The 22,684-nt window shown below is 41.6% G+C and overlaps 1 protein-coding gene across 1 annotated transcript; it reads right to left on the bottom strand.

Moving 5' to 3' along the window:
• Positions 1 to 1,414: 1,414 nt before the first annotated feature.
• On the bottom strand, positions 1,415 to 21,554 carry LOC147206141 (LHFPL tetraspan subfamily member 3 protein-like). The gene is made up of 4 exons (XM_086109854.1): positions 20,706 to 21,554; positions 3,542 to 3,778; positions 3,237 to 3,263; positions 1,415 to 2,491 (listed from the first exon to the last, which is right to left on the bottom strand). The coding sequence occupies exons 1-3, from the start codon at positions 21,130 to 21,132 to the stop codon at positions 3,247 to 3,249; spliced, it is 681 nt and encodes a 226-aa protein (XP_085965980.1). The 5' UTR covers positions 21,133 to 21,554; the 3' UTR covers positions 1,415 to 2,491; positions 3,237 to 3,246.
• Between the last annotated feature and the right edge of the window lie 1,130 nt (positions 21,555 to 22,684).

Here is a 22,684-nt window from a genome sequence, read left to right as displayed (position 1 = left end):
CCTTTTTCTGCTACTCTTAAAGGGACATCTTCCTTATTTGAAACGTGTCTCAGTGCCTTTTGTCAAAAAGACACTTTCGGTTTCGTCTATTTATACGCAACAACATTTTATGTTTTCTTCTGTGTGAAATCATCTGTTGAGGCACCGGTTTTTTACCACTTTTACAGTGTACCACCTGAAAATATTCATAATTTCAACCTCCATAACAGGGGCGTGTATAGGGTGGTTGATGAGGTGGGGTGGGCTGGGGGAGAGGCAACGGGTTGATGAGTCCGAGTCAACGTTCACTGAAGCTCTCTGCTGCCCACTGAAACTGGTACGAAATTGTACTCGGCTCATTACATCACTTGACCAAACCCAGAAAAAAAAAAAATTCCTAGCAAATAATACAGGCTTTTTGACACAAAAGAAAAATGAAAACAATTATGGTTGTCATATCTAGTTTCATTTTTAAACAAACTGATGGTGTTTGACTTACGACCCAGGTTTTACGCATGATTTAAAAGAGTTATATCCAAATGCAATAATTGCTAATAAAAACACATCCTTATCATCACCGTCTTCATCGTTCCTCTTCTTTTCCCCTGCGACGTGGAATGATCTGCGGAGCGCACGGCGGACCGTGCAGCTGGTCGGATGGGCCGCGTCGCGGTCACCCCCCTTCCCATTCATCCTCCCCCTCATTACATGTTATGTCTTGTGACTTGTTGTAACTGTCATATGCTTATTTATGTGCTAGGGTCTTTCTTTTATCCTGGACTTAAATTATCCTCAGAAGAGGATAGTTCGAGCGTGGGTTTTTTTCCCCTCTCCCTACCTTGTGGTTTCCTTTCTGAACTCTGACTGTAAATTTCCCCATTGCGGGACAAATAAAGGATATCTTAATCTCTTAATCTTAAATAAATAATTGCTTTCACTGGAAGGACTGGACTTCATAACCCTTGGACTAACTATGTATTCTTTGTCTATGATGAATTGAATGGGTAACTGAGCAGCAGTTGATCATCGTGTACTCTAGTTCAAATGTGGTCCGTGGTAAATTTATTTCTTTTGTAATCTCCACAAAATTCTTGTCCTAATGGTAGTGTGTACATGTGACTTTGCTAAGACGATTGTTACTTGCCAGTGAAATGTTAAGCTTGCTTAATCTTACAGTCAAGTTTTTCCTCCTTCAAGGGAATCCTGTCGTTTCAGTGTTTTGGTAAAATTCCATATTTTATATGACACATACTTTTTATTCACAATTCAAAACAATTCACACATGTCTTTTACACAAGTCTATGGCATGCTTTCGTCAAATTACCCCAGGATCAAGAATCATAGCCCACTTTCATGTGTCTCTTTTGGCACGCAATTAAGCGACCCATTCACACGACAACCACATTCTCAGGCCTACATAAAAAGACAAAAGTGATAGAGTCAAAATCTTTATTATGTCTTGATATACATAATCTTAAAGGAATCTCTTTAATTGCTGTGAGATAACCCCTGTCTATACCTATTTACACAAGATAGGTGAAGCTAAATCCATTTCATCTCAACTTTACACATGACCCACATCATTAGATGACACTGCATCCTGTTACCCTGTTTGCACTCACCAGTTAGCTCATTTGTGAGTCAAAGCGAAACACAACCAGCTAAAGACATATTAAAATAGATACAACAGGAACATTGTGTGTGTGTGTGTGTGTGTGTGTGTGCGTGTGAATGTGTGTGTGTCTGTGTGTACTATACAATACACAAAATATGACACATTCACACAAGCTTGCACACCGGTGCTCATTCGGCCATACATTCACACAGCAGCTACACATCCTGCAACAGGCGGTCTTCTAACAACCCCATCACAGTGTAGATACTAGAGTTAAATACTAAAAACAACAGAACTGAAGCACTGTGCAAAGTTAGCTAGACGGGCATAGAAGGGATTGAGTCCCATAGCATCTTAATTTTCTGTACATACTTCAATCTACAGAGAATATTAGTTAAATGTGAACAGAGAAAGACAAATAAATGGTCCAAATCCTTTTTCGTGTCATTATTAAGCCTGTACATCAAAATGATGAAACACTGTACATGGATTCTTCTCTTGATAAATTGTGACACAGATGTTTACAGTGGAACATACAGATCATTGTCAACATAGAGTATAGTAGTAAATGGGTTGTACAGTACAGTAAGCATGTGTGTATTGGATAATGATGTGTTGGTGGTTGTTGCTGTTTGTGCTCAGTCCACCCCTGTCATTTAGTAACAGTCTGCGCCCCCGCCATGGTCCGTCAATGCAAAGGGGGTTGCATTGCAGGCTCACTGGGTTGAATGTGTATTATAGGGGCTTGGTCTAAATGTTGGAGGATGACGTAAGGGGCTGCAAGCAAAAAGGAAAGGGCAATGGCTGAGGTTTTTTTGGAGAGTGGCTGCATGGTTTCCTCTCCTCCTCCCTCCTGTCGTGTGATGTTGAAGGGATGACTCTGTGGACCATAGGAGCCTGGAAATATGACAGATCAAAACAAATTATTTAGAATGCCCCCAAAAATGTGTGGTAGAATAGCCAATACAGTACTCAAATGATCTCAAATTTTAACAAGATGTGTCGAAACTAAACTATGGTGTTAGATGTGGTCGGGGCAGACGTAAGGTTTATACCGACTTTCTGACAACAAACTGTTACACCACCAGTTACATCTCCAAAATACTTCTGCTGTGCTGGTCTGCTCAGCTTGGTTGAGGCGGGTCTGCCAAATTAGCAAACACGAGTAGCGAGACTTGCGCCGATATGAAAATCTGAATCGCAGGGCATTTTTAGGCGTGGTGCAGATAAAACAGAAAACAAAATTAGAGACTATAATCTATGCCTAATCAAAAGAATATTCAAGAGTACACCACGCCAAGCTTATTTGGCATATTTTTACATGATAAACTCAACTTGCACATGCAGTCACATTATACTTCGTGCAATTACATATGTTAATGCATGTTGTGTTCATCTGATCTTTTTTTAACAAGATGCAATTGCACGAGCGTGGTTTACAAGAAAATACTGTATTAATGTCAATACATTTTTTAAAAAGTGAGATGTATAAATAGTTCTCCATGTGAAAGTCAAAAGCTTCAAGGTAAATTGTTTGTGTTATTTTTTTGACATTACGAACACATGACTACCAAAATACCAAATGTTTGGTTACATAATGTAATAATACTTGGATCCACGTTTAAAATGATGTCTTACTCACCAAAATGTTGCTAAGCATTGCCTCCTTCTGCAAAAAAAAAAGAAGAAACAGAAACAGGGAGACAATATTAATTAAAATTCATCTGCACGTTGTCAAGGTCATGCTATTAATAGACTCCCACGTTCACACTTGGCCATAAGCATCCTTCACATTGACTGCTTGTAATGCTCACATACACCAGCAGAGGGAACCAGGGCTGAACTAATTGTACTAAACAACATCTCTTGTGCTGGCTGGCTGCTGGGTGTGAAAAGAGGAAAACAACAAAACATGACATCATCGTGAGGTTATGATGTCACTTTCACCCTTGCTCTCAGCCAGCAGCTCCTCTGTCATGAGGCCGTCCTGACGATTGCCGAGGACAAAAGCCAGGAAGGAGAGGATGAGCGCGTCCAAGATGCCCATGATGGCGAGGATGTAGGCCCAGCGCATGGAGCAGGCCCCAAGGCTGTATTTGTCCGTCTGCTCCCCGCACATCCGCCGCACTTCATCACTGTCCCAGCCATCAGGGTAGACCATACAGCCCAGTACCAGACACACACCTGCAGGGAAGGAACATGAACGTGTGAACGAAGGTCAGCATATAAGAAAAAAATCATTCAGGAGAGATGGATGTGAATTGTGTCGAGAACACTTTGTGTCATAATAAATGGAGTCAGTGATAATGACATGTTGCAAGAAAGACACAAAAAAAGGCCACTTCAAGTGTTTTTTTCATATATATATATATATATATATATATATATATAGAGAGAGAGAGAGAGAGAGAGAGAGAGAGAGAGAGAGAGAGACATATAAGGGTTCAAATCATTCACTTTACAAAAAAAAAACCATTTACATATTAATGATAAAACAAAAAAGATTTCACTTTGTTATCCCCATTGCTCTCGCTCTCACATTGAGTGTTTGGGTGTGAGGGATGAATGCTCCCGCTTTTCAACATTATCACTGATTGCTACATAGAAATTGAAAATGCATCTTTAGTGCCTGTTTACCTTCTTTGATGGACTCGTCTTTTAAATGTAAATGCAATTTCTAATTGTATTCCACCCATTTCCATCACTGTGGCTCCTCTCTGGCCCTTGGCATTTTCAATAAATTGCTCTGACCATCTATAGTAGGTCTCAACCATTGCATGCAAACGCGCTCACACACACACACACACACACACACACACACACACACACACACACACACACACACACACACACACACACACACACCCACACACACACCCACACACCCACACATTTTATCGTTCATTGAAGAAACTAAACACTGTTCTTCACAGCCTCATGCGTCAGACTGTTTTCAGAAGGTCAAGTCGGTCAACTTTACAAAACAAATTGAAAGTTTAATCGGTTGAAAATACAAATTAGATTGAGCCTATACCCTGAAAGGATGTGAACGCTTCAGAATTACAGAACCTGGATATCTGCATAAAGTGGTCATAAATTGTGATCTGATCATCTCGGTTAAAAATAAGGCACAGTCTGCTGAAGCTAATGCAAGCGCTGGAGAGTGCAGCCTACTGCAGGCTACAGTGGCCTAGAGCGCGTTGTTTGAATTTGAATTGGCGAGAACAAAAGGATTTGCCGCCGACCCAGGGGTAAATAAGTCTGAAGAGCTCGAGATGAGATAAGACGAGTCATCGCTTTTGACCAGCAATGGCGGTGCTAGCAACAGAGAAAACAAGGTCAGTGGTGGTGTGACTTTGCAGACAAATCATTTGAATACAAAGTAAAAAGCGGTGGAAAAAGCTGTCAACTGTACCAATGACATATCAATGGCAAAAAAGGAAAAACATTGTGAGGTGGATTTATAGAATCCCAGGTTTTAATAAAGACTCAATCAGGCTTGAAGTTTGCAAGAGTCCATGGATGTTTGAGAGCGTTACAGGAAAATTAATGTGCGGACAAATGAAACCAAAGTTCATTTATTTAGAAGGACCACTAAACACTAGGAGTGGAGAGAAAAAAAAAGACCCCAACCCACCAGTATCAAAACATTTCAATTCCGAGGAATGCTGGGGGAGGTCGCACAGTTTGTGACTGCTTTTCTTACACAGGGCTTGGACACATGGTGAGCAACTGTGATGTAATTTTCAGCCGACAGCAAGTGGCAAAATGGCCGCCGCTGAGATGGACGAAAACGGATTTGGATTTTACGATTTCACTCATGTTCTACAAATGCAATATAAATCAGGATGTTGTGTTAATGTCAGGTTGCAAGGTGGTGGTGGACCCCAAAAAGCAAGCAGGAGGGAGGAGCAGGGTGAATTTGACGAATTGTATTTAATAAAACACAGAGAAAACTGAATTCAAAACAAACAAAGTGCTATCAACCAAAACGAATCCAAAACAAAAACCATGACTGTGGCAAAAAACTAACAGGAACAGAACCATGACAGAAACAAACATGACAGTTGCAAGCAAACAAACAATGACCTGACACTGAGTGGTTGTGCCTGGAGTCCTTTTAAAGAATTACATAACGACATAACGACCAACAGGTGTGCAGCTGCAGGGAGAGCCCTACAGTGCCACCTGTTGGTCACAAACCGAAACATGACAGTTTAGACTAGTGGTGCTGCACAGAACATATTCTTGTAAAGAAAATTTTGGGGTTGACCTCCCCTTTAATTAATAGAATATTCATTTCGCAACACAGCAGTGCCCCAGCACAGGAAGTAGAAGAAGTAAATCAACAAGGGAATGGCATCAACAGAAGAAAATACAAACTTCTGAAATGCTGTGGCATAGAGCGATCCTCACTAGATATCCCTAAAATATTACTGTTCTGAAACAATTTTGCAAAGAGGAAGAGTTTAAAATTCCATACCTGCATTCTTGCTACTGTATATAATCCTGAATCCTGACAACAAGGGACATTTCAAGATGCTTCAGTGAGTACAAAAGGGAATGACACAGCAAGGCATGCAGGAGACAAATTTAAAAGAGCAGAGCATCCTCCTCTCGCTCCCCCATGGCTCTAACTGTCATAAGCAATTCATGTGGGCGCGCTAGTTCACAGAGCAAAGACTCAGACACTGGCTCTGATTCAGGTGGACAGCGAGCACCCTGCAAACACACCAAGAGGCATGAACACGCCATTTTCACTCCCTTTGAATCCTTAAAGTGAGGGCGGGAGCAAGCTAACTCTGGTGATTAAACAACCACAGTGAGTCGAGTGGAACCTTTGGCTGGACCTATCTTTAGTGAATGAAAAAGTGATTGCCTCCAGGTGGTACCAGACAAGACCTTTTCATTCAGGCAAGATTGAAGTCGGAGCTGACGGGCTGTGTACTTGGCCCCGTGTCACTCACTTTACTGTATCACAGCCTGCCAAACGTCCTCTAGAATCCTGTGCATGATTCTGCCCTTGGCTCAAGTCTTGACATATACAGGTTGTGACTGTGGAAATGTTGCCGTTTTAGACAGAGGTAGAGTCCACGGTGGATTATCGCCGTTGCAAAAGCCTCCTTTCACCTGTATGTGCTGTATGTTAGTGTCACTAACACACAGATACAGTGGCATTTTATTGGGTGAAGCAACAACCACTTTAATAGACTTGATCAGGGGCGTAGCTACAGCCACCACTCGCAGGTCTCTGGCCACCCCACTGGCAACGCTCATATTTAGGGGAAGTTTTGATAAATATGATTCTGGGGTGGGGATTGTTATTTTTGCTTTACTGCCATTTGCACATGGTCGCATTACACTGAGGCACTTGGATGATCCGTCACCAAACATTGACATTGACCTTCTATATGAACAAGTATTAATGCTATGGAGCTGCACAGAGAAAGTGAGCACTAATCAAGATTATTACTTTCACTCAATCAACATGTCCGAATCGGTGCATGAGATATGAACTACATGAATAAGGAATATGTACAATTTTGCAACTGCACAAGCTCAGAACTGACTCTTTCGTGTGACCTGTCCACGAGTGGTATACAGCTTGTGATTGGTGAGCTCGGGCGAATAAGTGTGCTTTGAGGGGGAAAAAAAAAATCAGCTTAAACGAGCACAAAATCGTGTTGTCTGAGCTCAACATTTCTATCTCAAAATGATGTCGTTCAGTCCTGTCCAGCAGCGAACATTTTCAAAAATTTGTAAACATCTGCTTAATTTCACATTTGCTGGATGGGCAGGCACTTCAGAGACCCATTTCTTTTATAAAACCAACTAAAAAGTCAATTTCCTACTTTGATACGTTACTTGAGGGTATTGATCAGCAATATTATTCTCATAGTAAGTATATGCAATTTATATTTTTTGTTGCAATATCGCATTCGATTGTACACGAGGACCTAATAATCTGAGTGGTGTGGGTACAGTATACAGTATTACATTTCACACCAAAAAAGTAAGCGAGGCAATATTATGGTTCTCACTGCCTCATGTTATTTTTAATAGAGTAGTAACAAGAGCTGTAACAGATCCTCCTGGGTGTCTCCTGCATGCCTTCAGTGGCATCATGAATTTTACATGACCCAAAAGGATTGAGCGGAGGCAGAGGAAGAAGAATAGTAGCCTGTCATGCAGTGATAGCATCAGGGGACCAAGTGGAGAAGAGAGCGGTAAAATATCACGGCAAGTCATAGAATGTGGTCTACATACTGTGCCACATGCCTGGTGCCTGCATGGTGGCCTCTTGTGACTCGAGTTGGAGACAAGTGGCAAGAGCATATCCACAAGCACTCTTCATGCAGTCAAACACTTTTTTTTTTAAAAATAAAATTTTAAGCCTGGAGTCAACTCATCCACAAACACAGAAGCACGCTCATTGCAGAAGTGCAGAATCCTCTTACATAACCAAGTTTAAATTCAGAGCGCTTTAACTCAACGAATGCCTCAATAGACTTTATACACCGGCAGGAAAATGACCATATCCAGCTGCCACCGATATTACCTTAGAAAGAACAAAGAAACTGTGTCTCGATTCATGACCTGCTCTTTAGCCCACCCCAAATCCAATCTTGAACCCAGTCTGCTCAATCAAAATACGAGGTAAATATAACCCAATCTGGTCATGTCAAGAGTGGTGCTACAAATATTATCGGTTGGGTTAACAGTTATCCTCCAGGCCAATAAAGGGCGCTGATATTTGGCATTTTGACGCTGATCAGCATCAGCCCAATATATTCTTCTTCTTCATTTCTTTTTTAAAATAAATCAGTCGGCCAATAAGACACCAATCTAATTTTTGTTGTTCTTGCTCTGATACAACTGTGTCTCTCTATCTGCTGTGACATCTTGGTCGGCGGGATTATCCCACTCATAGCACTACCTGGTTGGATACATGTAAACCAAGGCATGAGTAACAGCCAGTCAGTGTAGTGAAAGCCGTGAGCTGTGCATTCAGGGCTTACGCAGGTGGTGGAAAGGAGATAAACTTTTGCTCAAGGAAGGTAGAATTTTAAAACAAAGATGTCTACTGTCTACGATTAAAAAAAAAAAAAACACGGCAAAAATCAGTAAAGTTGTGTAATCAACAGATTCTTGAAGGCATTTAAATAAAGTTAAAGGGCCCATATTTAACTAAACCAAAGGCATATACTGTATGTGATTATATATGTTTGAGCTGATGGCCTCGTGCTACCTTTCTCGCTTCTCTTATCTTGAAGACATGCAGAGAGAAGACATGAGATTAGCAAGCGAAGGAGGTGGTCTAGATGGTGAGGGAATGAACTACGCATGCAGGGTGACATGCTCCATCCCTGTCTATCTGTCTGTCTGCATGCAGCCGCTGGCGAGCACCGCGCAAACATCAAGAGCACTGGACACCATATGCCGAAGCCGCCTTTAGCACTGCTATTTTAAGCTTTTCTTCACGTCTATCGTTAGCACATTCACCTCCCTTACTTGCTGCCATCCTGCAAACACTGGGATCATGCGAGTGGAAAACGGGGCGGAGAAATTCTAGAATGCTAGCAGCCGCTTATGTAAGAGGATGTAGGTAGGGCAGATGACGCTCAAACGGCGTGGCACGAGAGTCTGACAGCAGACCGGCAGATGGTACTGCAGATTTGACAGCAGCACATTGGCTCATTTGGACAAAGAGAATGGCAAATCCCATCGATAGTACAAGAAAAATCCCATTGACTTGTGAACTCTGAGCATCATTTATTCATAAGCATTGTGGTGGAGTTGCACGATGGGATTTGGCGAGACTCAGTCCGTCTGCTTCATTGCCTAAAGAAAGAAAATATCTTTTTTTTTTGTGTACGTACAGTACGTGCAAACACAAAGATGTGACAAAAAGGTTTCAGTCATTACAGGGTCAGCTCTCATATCCAGATTTTGCCACTTTGCAGATTGCTCATATCAGTATTTTCAAACTCTTTGAGCCCGTGCATTTGGCATATGTCTTTTTGATTGATTGTCCTGTTCAATAAATAGCTAAAAGTGCATCATCAACGGGGTCATTTTTTCCACTTCACTTGAATGGTGCAGAATCGACAAAAACATCCATCCATCAATCCCTCCATCCATTTTATGATCCGCTTTATCCTCACCAGGGTCACGGGGCATGCTGGAGCCTAGCCCAGCTGCCTCCGGGCAGTAGGCGGGGGACACCCTGAACCGGTTGCCAGCCAATCGCAGGCCACACGGAGACAAACAACCATCTGCGCTCACACTCACACCTCGGAACAATTTTTTGGAATGCGTGAGGAAACTGGACTACCCGTAGAAAACCGGAGAAAACCCACGCAGGCACGGGGAGAACATGCAAACTCCACACAAGAAGGCCAAAGCTGGAATCAAACCCGGTCCCTCTGCACTGTGAGGTCGATGTGCCAACCACTCGACCACCGAGCCGCCTCTATGAAGACATATAAAGCTTCCTTATAACAGGCGGATATTCAGCCAAACTCCTGCAGCTGCCATGTCATAAGCAGAGAAACTGTGTATGGGCGCTTGTTACGTAAATTAGTCAAACTGTTATATCCCAAATCACAAGATTCAGAACGGCTCGTTCAGACACATTTCCAGGAACGGGCAGATATAAGAGTCAGTTCACCGTTTGAAAAAAAAAAAGCTACTTTGTTTTCCTAACCCGCTTGATGGGTAGCTGCACATTTTTGGGCAGATTGGGTGACTACTTCACAGGAGTTTTGGGTGCTTCATTTCATACTTGATGGGTGGGCAGGACTCTTATCAACAAAACAGTCAAAGTCACTTTTCCAAATTATGTTCACTTTCACCTTCCACTGTAAATCTGTCACCTACAGGGCCTGTCAGTATGGTTGTGCTCTCCCACTCACATTTACATTAAAGAGCAGTATGCTAAAACTAAATGCACCCTCCTCTGCTCCAAATTACATTTTCATACTGTGTACACTGGTCTGTGTCAGAAAATGATTAAAACATTTGATGGAGTCCTTCCAGTATGTGTTGAAATAATGAGTCCATAGAACAAGACAGATTACCGTAATCCAATCTTTCCCATGGCTGGTCCAGGCACTAATGAAGTGTTGTACCGCTCTTCAAACTGGACAGTTAAGACTCTTATCAAGATCCAAAGACGAGCGCACAAAGTGCCAAAGAGATGGCGTAGCACCATGATATGCTTTAATTGCACTCATATAAAAGGGGCTGTTTCAAAACATCAAGAAATCCCGCATATAGCCAGACTAAGTGGGGATTTCAAGTGTGTCAGCGCTGGTAGTTTTTGGTTGATTTTGGTACTTGAAAAGAGAATCATCTATCATTTTAGAGAGTGCCACCCCACGAGCAGAGCCGATGAACCTACTGGACATTTTGTACAAGGAACATTTTCTAAATACCCTTCATTCTGCTTGACTGCAATGATGTTGTGATAATATTGCATGAGTGACTCATCAGGTGACAGAAAAAAAAATCTGCATCTAACAGCGGAGGAACAAGGAACGCATCGACCGAACGATTGAGTAATGTCTTTTAGTCACCTACACCCCGGCGGATGTACTTGTTAAATAATCCAGTTATTTAATCAATGCATAAGTCATGCAATGTCTCTCAACAAGCTTCCTTGTATAAACCAAGCAAACCACAATGCATCTGGCAATTACTGTATTGGCCCGAATATAAGATGGTGTTTTTTGCATTGAAATATGACTGAAAAAGTGGGGGTCGTCTTATATTCGGGGTCTAGACATTATACCCATTCATGACCCTAGATGGCGTTAGATATCATTGAAGCGAATGCTGAACTTGACTCCCCAGGCCAAAGTGAGCCCCTGTCAAGAAGAATAAAAATAAAAATAGCAGTAGTATGAAGAAGAAAAATAAAAAATAGCGGTAAGAAAGAAAAGAGAAGAAAATAATAGAAGAGACAACAGAAAATGGAGAAGCAGCGACAATCTGGAGAAAAGTGGGTCGAAGTTTGGCCAGGTTAACCGGCAGCTGAGGAGAAGTTATGATGTAATTTACATTTTCAAAAACCAGAAGCCATTCATTTACGAATGTGATTGCACTTTAGTTTACATATTTAAATGTTCAGATATTAAGATGATTTGAATGGCAAAAAAAACATGCTTTTTCTCTCAAATATATTGTTATAATCATTTGTTTCAGATGTACTGTAATTATTTTCTGTATAAAAAATTATTTGGTGTTCAAAAAGTCTTTTTTCAAACTTGAGTCTTGAAAAAGAGGGGGTCGTCTTATAATCAGGGCCGTCTTATATTCGGGCCAATACGGTACTGAGTTGATTATTAGAATATATTTTTTCCAAACAATTATTAACAGGAAATGGTTGCGCATTGGCACACAAAGCGGGGATGCAGTGGTGATTGGCAAGTGGGGGCGGCGGGGAGGGGGGGGGGGGGGAGTGTTCAAGTACATCCAGCTCAGAGATGGAGGGAGCCAAAGCTTACGTAACAAGTCCAGAAAGAGGTTGCAGACCTACACTCAGGATAAGCACTGGCAAGGGCAATGGGGATCAAAAGCATCTTTCAAATTTTGTGTTAATACTGGCAGGTTCAACAGACGCAAAACAGCCACAGAATTGAGAATGACTTCATTATTTGGTGATTACTGGCTTATCATTTACAGCAACAATGTGGATCAATTGTAGAATGATGGCCTCAGATCACCTACAGCCGTGTTTCCAAACCTTTATAGAGCAAAGGTACATCTTTGACATTATACACATCTCAAAGACCACCCCCAAATCAACATCTAAAAAAAAAAAAATCTGAAATAATAATGCTCTCATCTCAATTGACTCAATATATTGTTATTCTGTTGTATAAATGACAACTCATGAATACACGGGTTACCTAAAGTGCACCTCCTGATCTCTCATGACACCACTGGAGTGGAGAATCGCTGATTTAGTGGAGAGCTATAATTATTCTGCCGTTCGCTATGTGTCAATGGCACGGTAATAAAATCTTCCCACAGCACACCTAACAATATCTTACAGCACTCATGTGCTTCGGCACAATAGTTGGGAATCACAGACTTACGGTATGTTACCGAACCACCTTTCACACGGTATTCGTAAAAGTGTTTGCGGTAACATTTGGCTCATTTTCGAGCCACAACAACGATAACACAATTCTTGTGTGAAAGTGGAACATGTTGCTACTTGTTACATTCATTAATTTTCAGGAAGATAGCTTTTGGCTACCTTACACTCTTGACATTTTGTGGTCATTCATCCATTCATCCGTTCTCTTCGAGGTCGCAGTTCGCTGGTGTCTATTTGAGTTGACTGACTTAAGGTGAAAGGCAGAATACACCCTGCAGGGTGTGTGGTATTTAAGTGGTGGTATTTCGCTACGAAAATTTCATATAGTGCAAGTAAAATTTTAATCTACTTGGCATTTGCAACCAGTAATTTTGCATGCTTTTTTTTTAAATTAGTCTTGAAGATTTCTTTGTCGCTCACAGTAATGCGCCACAGTTCAGCCCATTTTATCAGTAATATAGAGAAAATGAGTGGATTGAATATTTACCCAGCAAGTCCACCTGTAATGTGCACCTCTAAAATATCAGATTAAAGGTGACTGTGCTCCCAGTAAAAAAACAAACAAAAAAAAGTCTGCAGCCCTGCTCTGAATGGTCTCCTGTTAGTCATTGTGCAAAAGACAAACTGAGGACGAGAGACTTTGTTGTTGCACTTCAGCACCTTCACGCTTGGCTTCATTTACATTCACGATTTCATCGTTCGCTTCAGAATGCAGTCCGTTTTAAAATCGAATGACATTGGTTTGAATCTGAAAATTAACTAATGAAAAGGAATTTCTATTATGTTGATTATCTTCTATAACTCGAGAGGTGCATATATTTGCATACTATCCATGATGTGTTAATTGACAGACAGAAATTGTCTCACCCTCAAAGTATCCTCTTGCGAAGCGAGGACTATTTAGGGTGAGTGAGGGACACTGCAGGGGATTCGTTTTGCTCTCATTAAAAAAAAAAGAATCTCCTTTCTACTTGTTTTTTCATACTTAATCCTGCTGAACGGGCATAGCCTATATGCGTTGCACGCACATCTTCCACATGCTGATGCCTCTCACTGCAGTAGAATTTTCCCCTAAACCATATTATTGTGTAACACTTGATACGGACTAAAAGTAAAAGGCCTGAATATGCAAAAATATCGAACTTGGTGGTGGTTTGTTTACCTCTGAGGGTTTAAAAGTTTGTTCTCTCATTTCCCCGTGGCAGAGGACGCTTCGTGCATGTGAAGACTGAAAACCCAATGCATCACGCTGTAATGGTAACAGTTTGTGCATTACATAAATCTGCCCCAGTGGGTGTATCCGACTGGATGTGATATATGAAAAAAACGCCACCATGTTCTCTTGTGTGAAGCTGCAGCGTCATTTCGAACACGACAATGCACCGTCACACAATGTGGTACAAATATTTTAAAAGGGTCTCAAGATGGCAGCCTGGTGGCCCAGTGGTTAGCGTGTCAACCTCACAGTGCAGAGGTACCGGGTTGAATTCCAGCTACGGCCTCCCTGTGTGGAGTTTGCATGTTCTCCCCGGGCCTGCGTGGGTTTTCTCCGGGTACTCGGGTTTCCTCCCACATTCCAAAAACATGCATGGCAGGCTGATTGAACAGTCAAAATTCCCACGAGGTGTGAATGTGAGCGCGGATGGTTGTTCGTCTGTGTGTGCCCTGCGATTGGCTGGCAACCGGTTCAGGGTGTCCCCCGCCTACGGCCCGAAGACGGCTGGGATAGGCTCCAACACCCCCCGCGACCCTTGGTAGGATAAGAGGATTCGAATATGGATGGATGGGTCTCAAGATGACAGCGAGCATGCCTAAAATGAATCCGAGTACGTACCTTAAAATTTTCCATCCATCCATCCATTTTCCGAACCGCTTGATCCTCACTAGGGTCGCGGGGGGTGCTGGAGCCTATCCCAGCCGTCTTCGGGCCGTAGGCGGGGGACACCCTGAATCAGTTGCCAGCCAATCGCAGGGCACACACAGACAAACAACCATCCACGCCCACACTCACACCTAGGGACAATTTAGAGCGTCCAATCAACCTGCCATGCATGTTTTTGGAATGCGGGAGGAAACCGGAGCACCCGGAGAAAACCCACGCAGGCCCGGGCCGAACATGCAAACTCCACACAGGGAGGCCGGAGCTGGAATCGAACCCGGTACCTCTGCACTGTGAAGCCGACGTGCTAACCACTGGACTACCGGGCCGCCCCCTTAAAATTTTGAGCATTACAATTATTTTGGGATTCCACTTCTATGTTGTCGGTGAAAAATTTGGGTTACCATCGTGCAGTCTGACGTTTGATCCTGGAATTGCCCGTGGGTCCATATATTACCCTGGACTCCAAAGTAGTGTAGACCGGCACACTGTAATGTGTTCCTGATATTGTGCTCCTCCAGTCGGACGAGGTAACCACTAGAAACAGACGTAAAATTGGCCAACATGTTGGTGTGGCTTCAAAGAGCACTGCAATGCGTTTGTGTACCCAGGTTGGGTGGTATGGGTTGTGGGTTTGATCCCCCGGCCCTTGTGAACACATCAAAGTGTCCTTGAAGCAAGATGCTGAACCCCAAGTTGCTCCTGATGGTGCACAAGTGCAAGGCCACGCCAAGCTTAAGATTGTTCTACCAAAAACAAAGACCTCACTGACAGTGTCAATAACAGTGTCCTATTTGAACAGAATCAGAGTCAATGAAATTGTGGACAAAAGCCAGCATAGATCCACTTATGCAGTTGAATAGACACGGGTTTGATCAATACAGTATACTAATTGTTGCTGTAATGATCTTTTGTAGAATTAGGATGCAAGTGCAGGTCTCCCCGTCGTGTATCGAATGGGGTAAATGCAGCGTTATGAGAAACGCTCACAACACAATCAGAAGTTTGGCCAATGAAGCACTACAAATGCTTGCACAGACCTGATTTGGAATGAAAGTATTCATTTGCAGCACTGAGTCTGGAGAGTGAAAGGAGAGTGGACAAGGGCCAAGACTGCAGTTATTATCCGTACCGCTTTCTCTTCAAAGTCAGAGAAGTGTTGGGTTTTTTTTCTTTTCTTTTTGGCTCATTTGAATATACCTCAGCTGAGAACCTGTTCCCAGAGATGTGGCTATTTTGAAAGACATTTAACTCCAACCCTAATTCAGGTTGCTTTACCACAATTGGAATAGTGTAAAACGATGACCCAGTGTGAATGTAAACTGACTTCAGGATGGCAGAGAATCAAGCAGCTCAGCTGAAAAATTTCCCAAATTTTCTTTTCAGTGTTTATTTGGAGATCAGGGAAACCGAGGAGGGCCTGAGGCAAAAAAATGCTCTAAGGAAAACTGTTGAAATTGCTCTCAGAAAGCTTGTTTGGGAAAAAGCGAAGTGACCTTGATGACAAACTTAAACATTCAGGATAATCAAGATAAAAGCATGACTATTTTAAATGCAACTACAGACCCACAGAAAATCCGGACACATGTAACTAAATATATGCGTCATGATATATTTGGTATTTTGTGGAATTTGTGGAAATATGTACAATACAGATAAATGTGAACAAATTCACTCTTTAGGACATATAGCTGAATGAAGCATTTTTAGTTTTTCCACATTTTATGCAAAGACAGACATAGGCTGACAGAATGAGAAAGACTGTTTTTAAACCTTCTTACTATATGAGGATATTTACAGTATAATGTATAGATCCAGCAATAATGTGTTAATCAAGTAAAGAATAGACTCACCTTGACTATTGTAGGTGCTATACTGGTAATTTTTTTCCATCTGACTGGCTAAACTGAATTGGACAGCCTGCCCATATAATTTTCATATTGACTCAAATAGGGGTTTTTTTAAAAATTTTTATTGAGAGTCCCCTTTCATATATGTGTGTGGAGTTATTCTGAAAGTATCTTGGTATTGCGTTTAGAATTGGAGCACAATAGGCAAAATGATAAATGGAGCTCCACAAATAAGTCCAATGGCTGGAAAAGGGTAACTGGGCACAAAGTTTCTGCTCTAATGTTACAAAACATTCAGTATGTCCTTTTTTCTTGCGGGTTTGACTCATCTCTGTCTGCAAAAAGGGAAATATTGACGATATGGAAAAGGCTACAAGAGAGTGTACTGTAAGAGTGTTGCGTATAACTGCAAGAATGAATTTTAAGTGACCTCACGGTAGGGCTGAACGACTTTGAAAAATAACCTCATCACATTTTTTTCTTAACATTGCGATTGCAATTTAATGTGCAATCTCTTTTTTCAAGCATCCTCCTCCTATGTAATTTTTAACAATCATTGGCAATACATGAATCTGTATTACAATAAACAATATTGCATTTATTATGCATATATGTTTTGGTCTTATATGCTAAAATGAATGCAAATGAACCATGAATTAATATAAGAAATAGTTATTTGTTTATGTTTTGCGCCTCTCATAGCCTGTAAATAAAGAGAATGGAAAGCACAGTTTGTTCTCCTGAAAGCAAGGAAGACTGAGGTTCTTTTTTTTTTTTTAAAGACGGACAGGGGCCATTGCATTGCAGGAAAATATTCTACGAGGTCAAAATGAGTGGGAGAGATGCACAGATGGGTGAAATTATACGAAAGTAATAGGAGGAGATAAGGTAAGAGGGTTTTGATGCATGGACAGAAATAGCTGCGCCAAGGCAAAGACCGCAGGTCCATCAAATGTACACGGGAGCACTCAACTTTGCACTCCCCCGCCTTCCCTTTTCGACATACGCGCAGAGAGCTCAGGTGTTTCTTGGTGGTCTGTATTTACATTAAACATTCTTATCTGAGCATCAGAGTCACAACACCCCTCCTTACGGGAGACTAGCACTCACGTGAAATGAAACACTGGAGAAAAGTGCTGTGAACCGAAGTGCATTTATCATAATACGCCATAAGGAATATTTGGGTTGAGATTTATAAAAAGCAGCTGCAGGAGGGGGCAAACCTGGCCACGATATTGCATGACCTTAACCCTGGTAATGCTTTTGGGTTAGAATCGACACAAAGAATACCACCCATAAGATGCGAAATGCATTAGTGAGAAATAAAAAAACTGAATATGATCTCCATTCATGTCCTTGAAGTGGGCATGGATAACAAGCTCGGGCCAATCATACACAGTGTATACTAACATCATTTTTAGTTTGTTTGAGACAGTTTATGTGTGCGCAAAACAAGTGAAGAGAGACAACGAAAATGATGTGACTGAGCTATGCAACCAGAAACTATTCACAAGTGCTTCACTTTTTCCATATTTTGTTACATGGACAGCATTACTGTATTCCAAAATGTAATCCACGTATGTCGATACACAATACACCATAACAACAACATGATAGCAGTTTCATCGGAAATCGTTGCAAATGTTTTGAAAATAAAAACCCAAGAAGTTGCATGCACAGTGGATATAAAAAGTCTACACACCCCTGTTGAAATGCCAGGTTTTTGTACGCTAAAAAGTAACAGGCCAAGAAGAATCGTTTCAATTTTTTTCTACCATTAATGGTATCTATAATCCGTACAACTCATTTGAAAATCTCTTTTTGAAAGGCAGAGTACAAATACGTGACATAAATGTAGTTGCGCATGTGTGCACACCCTCTTATAATTGGGATGTGGCTCGGTTCTTAGTTAAACAATTACATTCAGATTCATTTTAGATGTAAAGTGCCTCAGAATAATCCCAAAAAAAGATCAGCTATTCTAGGAGGCTTTTCCTGTCCATTTTTTTTCTGGGGTGGGGGTTAAGGCAGAAGCCTTGAAGGTTTCGTGCTAACACTGACTGGCATTTGTCTGAATGCCCCATTTCCAGCCCAAGAATATCAGCTCCAAAGCATAATCCTGGCCCCACCATTCACTTAAACTGTGATGTTCTTTTGGTGATGAGCGGTGTTGTGTATCCACCCATTTATTTCCCTTTTGGAATCATGGACAAAAAGACCAACCTCACCATAACACACTTTTCTATTTGCATTTGGGAGATTTTGTTGTGGTCCAATGAAACCGATGTAACGTAAAATGTGCAGAAAGTGATATTTTAAAAATAATAATTAGCAAAGTTAGAGTTGTCACAACACGTTTGCGCTTGACACTTAACCGTATGTTTTATCAAAAGTTCCACAAACTAGGTTGGTCACCACTCCTCCACAGAGCAGCTACGTTAAGTGATGGCAGTGGATGTTTAAGCTTCATCAAAGAGAAATGCCTCTCGACAGTGCTAAGCAGTCAGACTTGCTCATTAGACATCAGCAGCTTGTCATGGTCAGACTCTCTCCTCTCTGCTTTCTCTTTCATCTCGTTGCTGCAGCAGTGGCCTGCTCATTAAAATGCCCTTAATGCATTAATTCAGCCCATCACGCCAGACGGAGCTGGACCTGTTCCACATAATACCACTCTGCTGGCTGCCTCAATAACTCAACACTCAAATTGCATGGATGGCATTAGATGGTGACAATGACAATATCAACACACAAACACTCACACTAACTGCAAAGTGAAAACATCGGAGTCTGACGGTTACCGGTTAAAGCAGAGAACACACATTTGTATCTTAACTGATTTGCTTTGCGGGACACTCTGGATAGGGTTCGTCAGTCTTGGCAGCCCCCTCTGGCAATTCATTTAGCTAATCAGTGGACCACTCACATGGAAAGGAGTACAAGTGTTTACATACAGAGTTATTACACTGATTGTGAGGCAGACAGAAATGTAAGACTGTCGTGTACCATGGCTATCCTTGCATCTTTGGTCGTACAATGGTTTGGCAATGGAGTGGTCAGGACCAGATGACTACTTCCCAACAAATCCATGAGACCTCAGTTCAGTGAGCAGTTTTGCGCATCTTTCTTTGTCCTTTGCAGCCTCATCAAGGAGCACTACTACAAGATAAACTCAAGAATATACAGAAAATTACACTACAATGATCACAATCGTTTACAGAACTTTTGTTTATAAGATTTTTACGATTAATCACGGAGTTGTGATAACGGCAGGTTGACCCTAGAACACGTTTCAGTTTCCTTTACTTCCATCCACATCTATTTCACCGACTGATTTTTCTCCTCAGGATCCCTGGCTAACTGGGGCCTATCCCAACTGACTTCGGCGAAAAGCGACATACACCCTGGACTACTTGCCAGGCAATCAATGGTCACATAGTGAAAAACAATGGTTCACACTCAGGTTCATATCTATTACCTAACATGAGGGTTTTCGGAATGTGGAAGGAAAGAAATATTTTAAATCAAAATAGAATGGATACGCTCGTTTGTTCAGTGTGATTGGGACAGTTTTAAGTGATCCTAGGGGCTAGATTAGATTATTAGATGAAATCAGATAGATAGATAGATAGATAGATAGATAGATAGATAGATAGATAGATAGATAGATAGATAGATAGATTTTTAGTGTGGGAAAGTAAATGATCACACCAGTAATATTCAATCAAAACACTCATATAAATAAAATAGTATATCCAACAAATAATCAAAACGAACAAAAAGAGCCGCATTAAATACATTTAAATCTAATCCAAATAAGAAAAAAACCCCAACAGGAGTTTCGTGTTGGTACATGGTAAGTAATAAATAGTCTAATTATGCTATTTCCATATAGTACATTTATTGCAACTATGAAGTTTTTCTAGCGCATCCGTTTTTTTAAAGTTTCCACAATATGGATGTTACCCTGTGTTGTAATTTAGGGCTATGACGTTTCAGACTAAAATTCCACCTGTTGCTGAAGATGACTTAATTCATAATAATTACTACACATATTACAGAGTATATTATTATTACATTACTATGCAAACCTGATGTGCTAGACTCTAAAGAAAAAAGATGCGGGCAGATTAAGAATCAGAATCAGAGCAAAAAAAAAAATCTAAAATAAGGTGACTTGCATCTCTCATTGTAGCAAAGATTTGTTGACTAGTGTAATTATACCAATTGTCTACATTATCTCCCAACTGAGTTTGTTGACCGTTCTGGACGCCTTACCTGCTGCAGCCTGCATCCAGCCGCAGATCTTGTACACAGTGGAGGTGCTGAGGAGGAAGAACAGCGAGAAGCATCCGATGCAGGTGACCACCAGCATCATGGACATCCCGATGAAGAAGGAGGCAGCCTTGAAGGCTCTGGACGGGATGGCGGAGAACTCGGTGAAACTGCCTTGGCAGGCCAGCTCCCTGGAGACCCCGTCCCCGATGCAGTAGTGAAAGAGCCCGAAGTAGCCGGCCTGCGGCGTGTCCACGCCATCACCGATCCAATAGGGCTGCGAGAAGATAGTCACGTTCACGATGCCGAACAGGATGGTGAATATAGCCCATAGGAGTCCGATGACGCGGGAGTTTCGGACGTAATTGGTCTGGTACAGTTTGGCAGCTTCTGCAGACGGTAACATTGATGCGGCGCTGGCGGGTATCATTGTATGCACTAAGAAAAAAGAAGAGACGCTAAAGCTGTTTTCTCATGAAGTGAGGAGAGGGGGTGGTGGGGGGGGGGGGCGGGGTGGTCCCAATCTATGGCCGTGCAAGTGCAGCACAGCAGCATCTGTCTGGCGCGATCATCTCGTGACGTGGCATCGTCCAAACGGGCGCTGGTCCCCGTCAATGAAACTCGATGAATCCGCGATCACACCGTGCAGTCGTCGTCAGACGTATGCATCGCCAGTGTCCTTGGAATCCGAGCGACGTCCTACACGCGCCGCGGTGCCCCACACGAACAACGAATACGCGTCGGCATGCCCTTGCAATATCCAGATATGAATGGCAGGGCCTGCATGGGTGCTTCAACCGGATTTTATCTTCCGGTTTGATGACAGCATCGCCGCCGGTCAGCAGTGATGCTGGCAGCCGGAGAGGGAGGGGCATGGGCTGTTTGCACGCACATCACACACATTTCATTGGGCAGACTAACTTCTTTGTTTTTTCCCCAATGTCGGCTCATGGGCGTTGATGACATGAATAAATAACAAAAGAATGGGATGCAAAACAAAAAAAAAGACGACAACTGGGGAGCGAAATCGATATTCGGATTAATCACGCACAGCTGGCGGGGCAAGGTCAAGGAAGGTGGTGAATGACACACAGAGAGGGGTCGGGATAGAAAGCGTTCGATTATTCCAGGGGTAATTATTAATAATGACGTAACTGGATGAACGACACGTACACTTTACACAACAGTGGGCAAAATCAGCCATTTTAAATCGCAGTCGAACAGAAGAGAAAAACACGTCTCTTAGTCCAGAGATTGGTGGTAACTGAATGCTTGAGGTCAGAACTTAGAACCAAAAGCAACTTCAATAATTTTCTATGCATAAAAAAACTGTTGGAAAGATAAGTAAGCGATACAGGAACCTGAATCATGGAAATGAATGGCAATACACCACTGGTAGTGTGTGAAATAATCATTGAATTAAATGGGCACATTGTGCATATTACAGTGTGGTTATTTATGTATTTATTATTTGTTTAAATTTTTTTTGCTTCTTTTACAACACTTTGTATACAGTGGTGGTTGTTTTAAACTATAAATAGAGTTGAGTTGAGGTGAGTTAAATCCAGTGCAGATAAGTTTTTAACTTTTAGAAACAATACATTTGCATTTACTCTTTTAGAATGGTATGTTTGCAAATATTAATTCAGGTTAAAAAACAATATATATATTTTATTGAACTTTTACATTTTGATAGAATTATTATGTATCGTAATTTTAGTTTGCTGTATTTAATCACGGTCCTAATATTACGGCGGTTCATACTTTTTCATTGGTTTACAATTCGCTAAATGCAATTTTTAAGAATCAACCCCTGCATCGTTTTTGAGCCTACTACACAACTGTATTTAAATGTTGGTCGTAATTGTAGTACTTGGGAGGGCTATGTATTTTTTGAGGTGGTATTTGGTGTAAAAACAATAAATAAATAAATAAATAATGGGGTACAGCAGTCTCATCATAAAGGGTATAAAATAATGACT

The sequence above is a fragment of the Hippocampus guttulatus genome, chromosome 4 (assembly GCF_054856545.1).
Source record: "Hippocampus guttulatus isolate MCC_2025c chromosome 4, RoL_Hgut_1.0, whole genome shotgun sequence".
In the NCBI taxonomy this organism is placed as follows: domain Eukaryota; kingdom Metazoa; phylum Chordata; class Actinopteri; order Syngnathiformes; family Syngnathidae; genus Hippocampus; species Hippocampus guttulatus.
This window is presented reverse-complemented; position numbering and strand designations above follow the sequence as displayed.

Bases quoted from the DNA above. Each gene is read 5' to 3' on its own strand.
- LOC147206141 (XM_086109854.1), bottom strand. From the start codon at position 21,132: ATGATACCCGCCAGCGCCGCATCAATGTTACCGTCTGCAGAAGCTGCC. The intron at 3,779-20,705 runs GTAAGGCGTCCA...CCTTCCCTGCAG, and splicing joins CTGGATGCAGGCTGCAGCAG to GTGTGTGTCTGGTACTGGGC.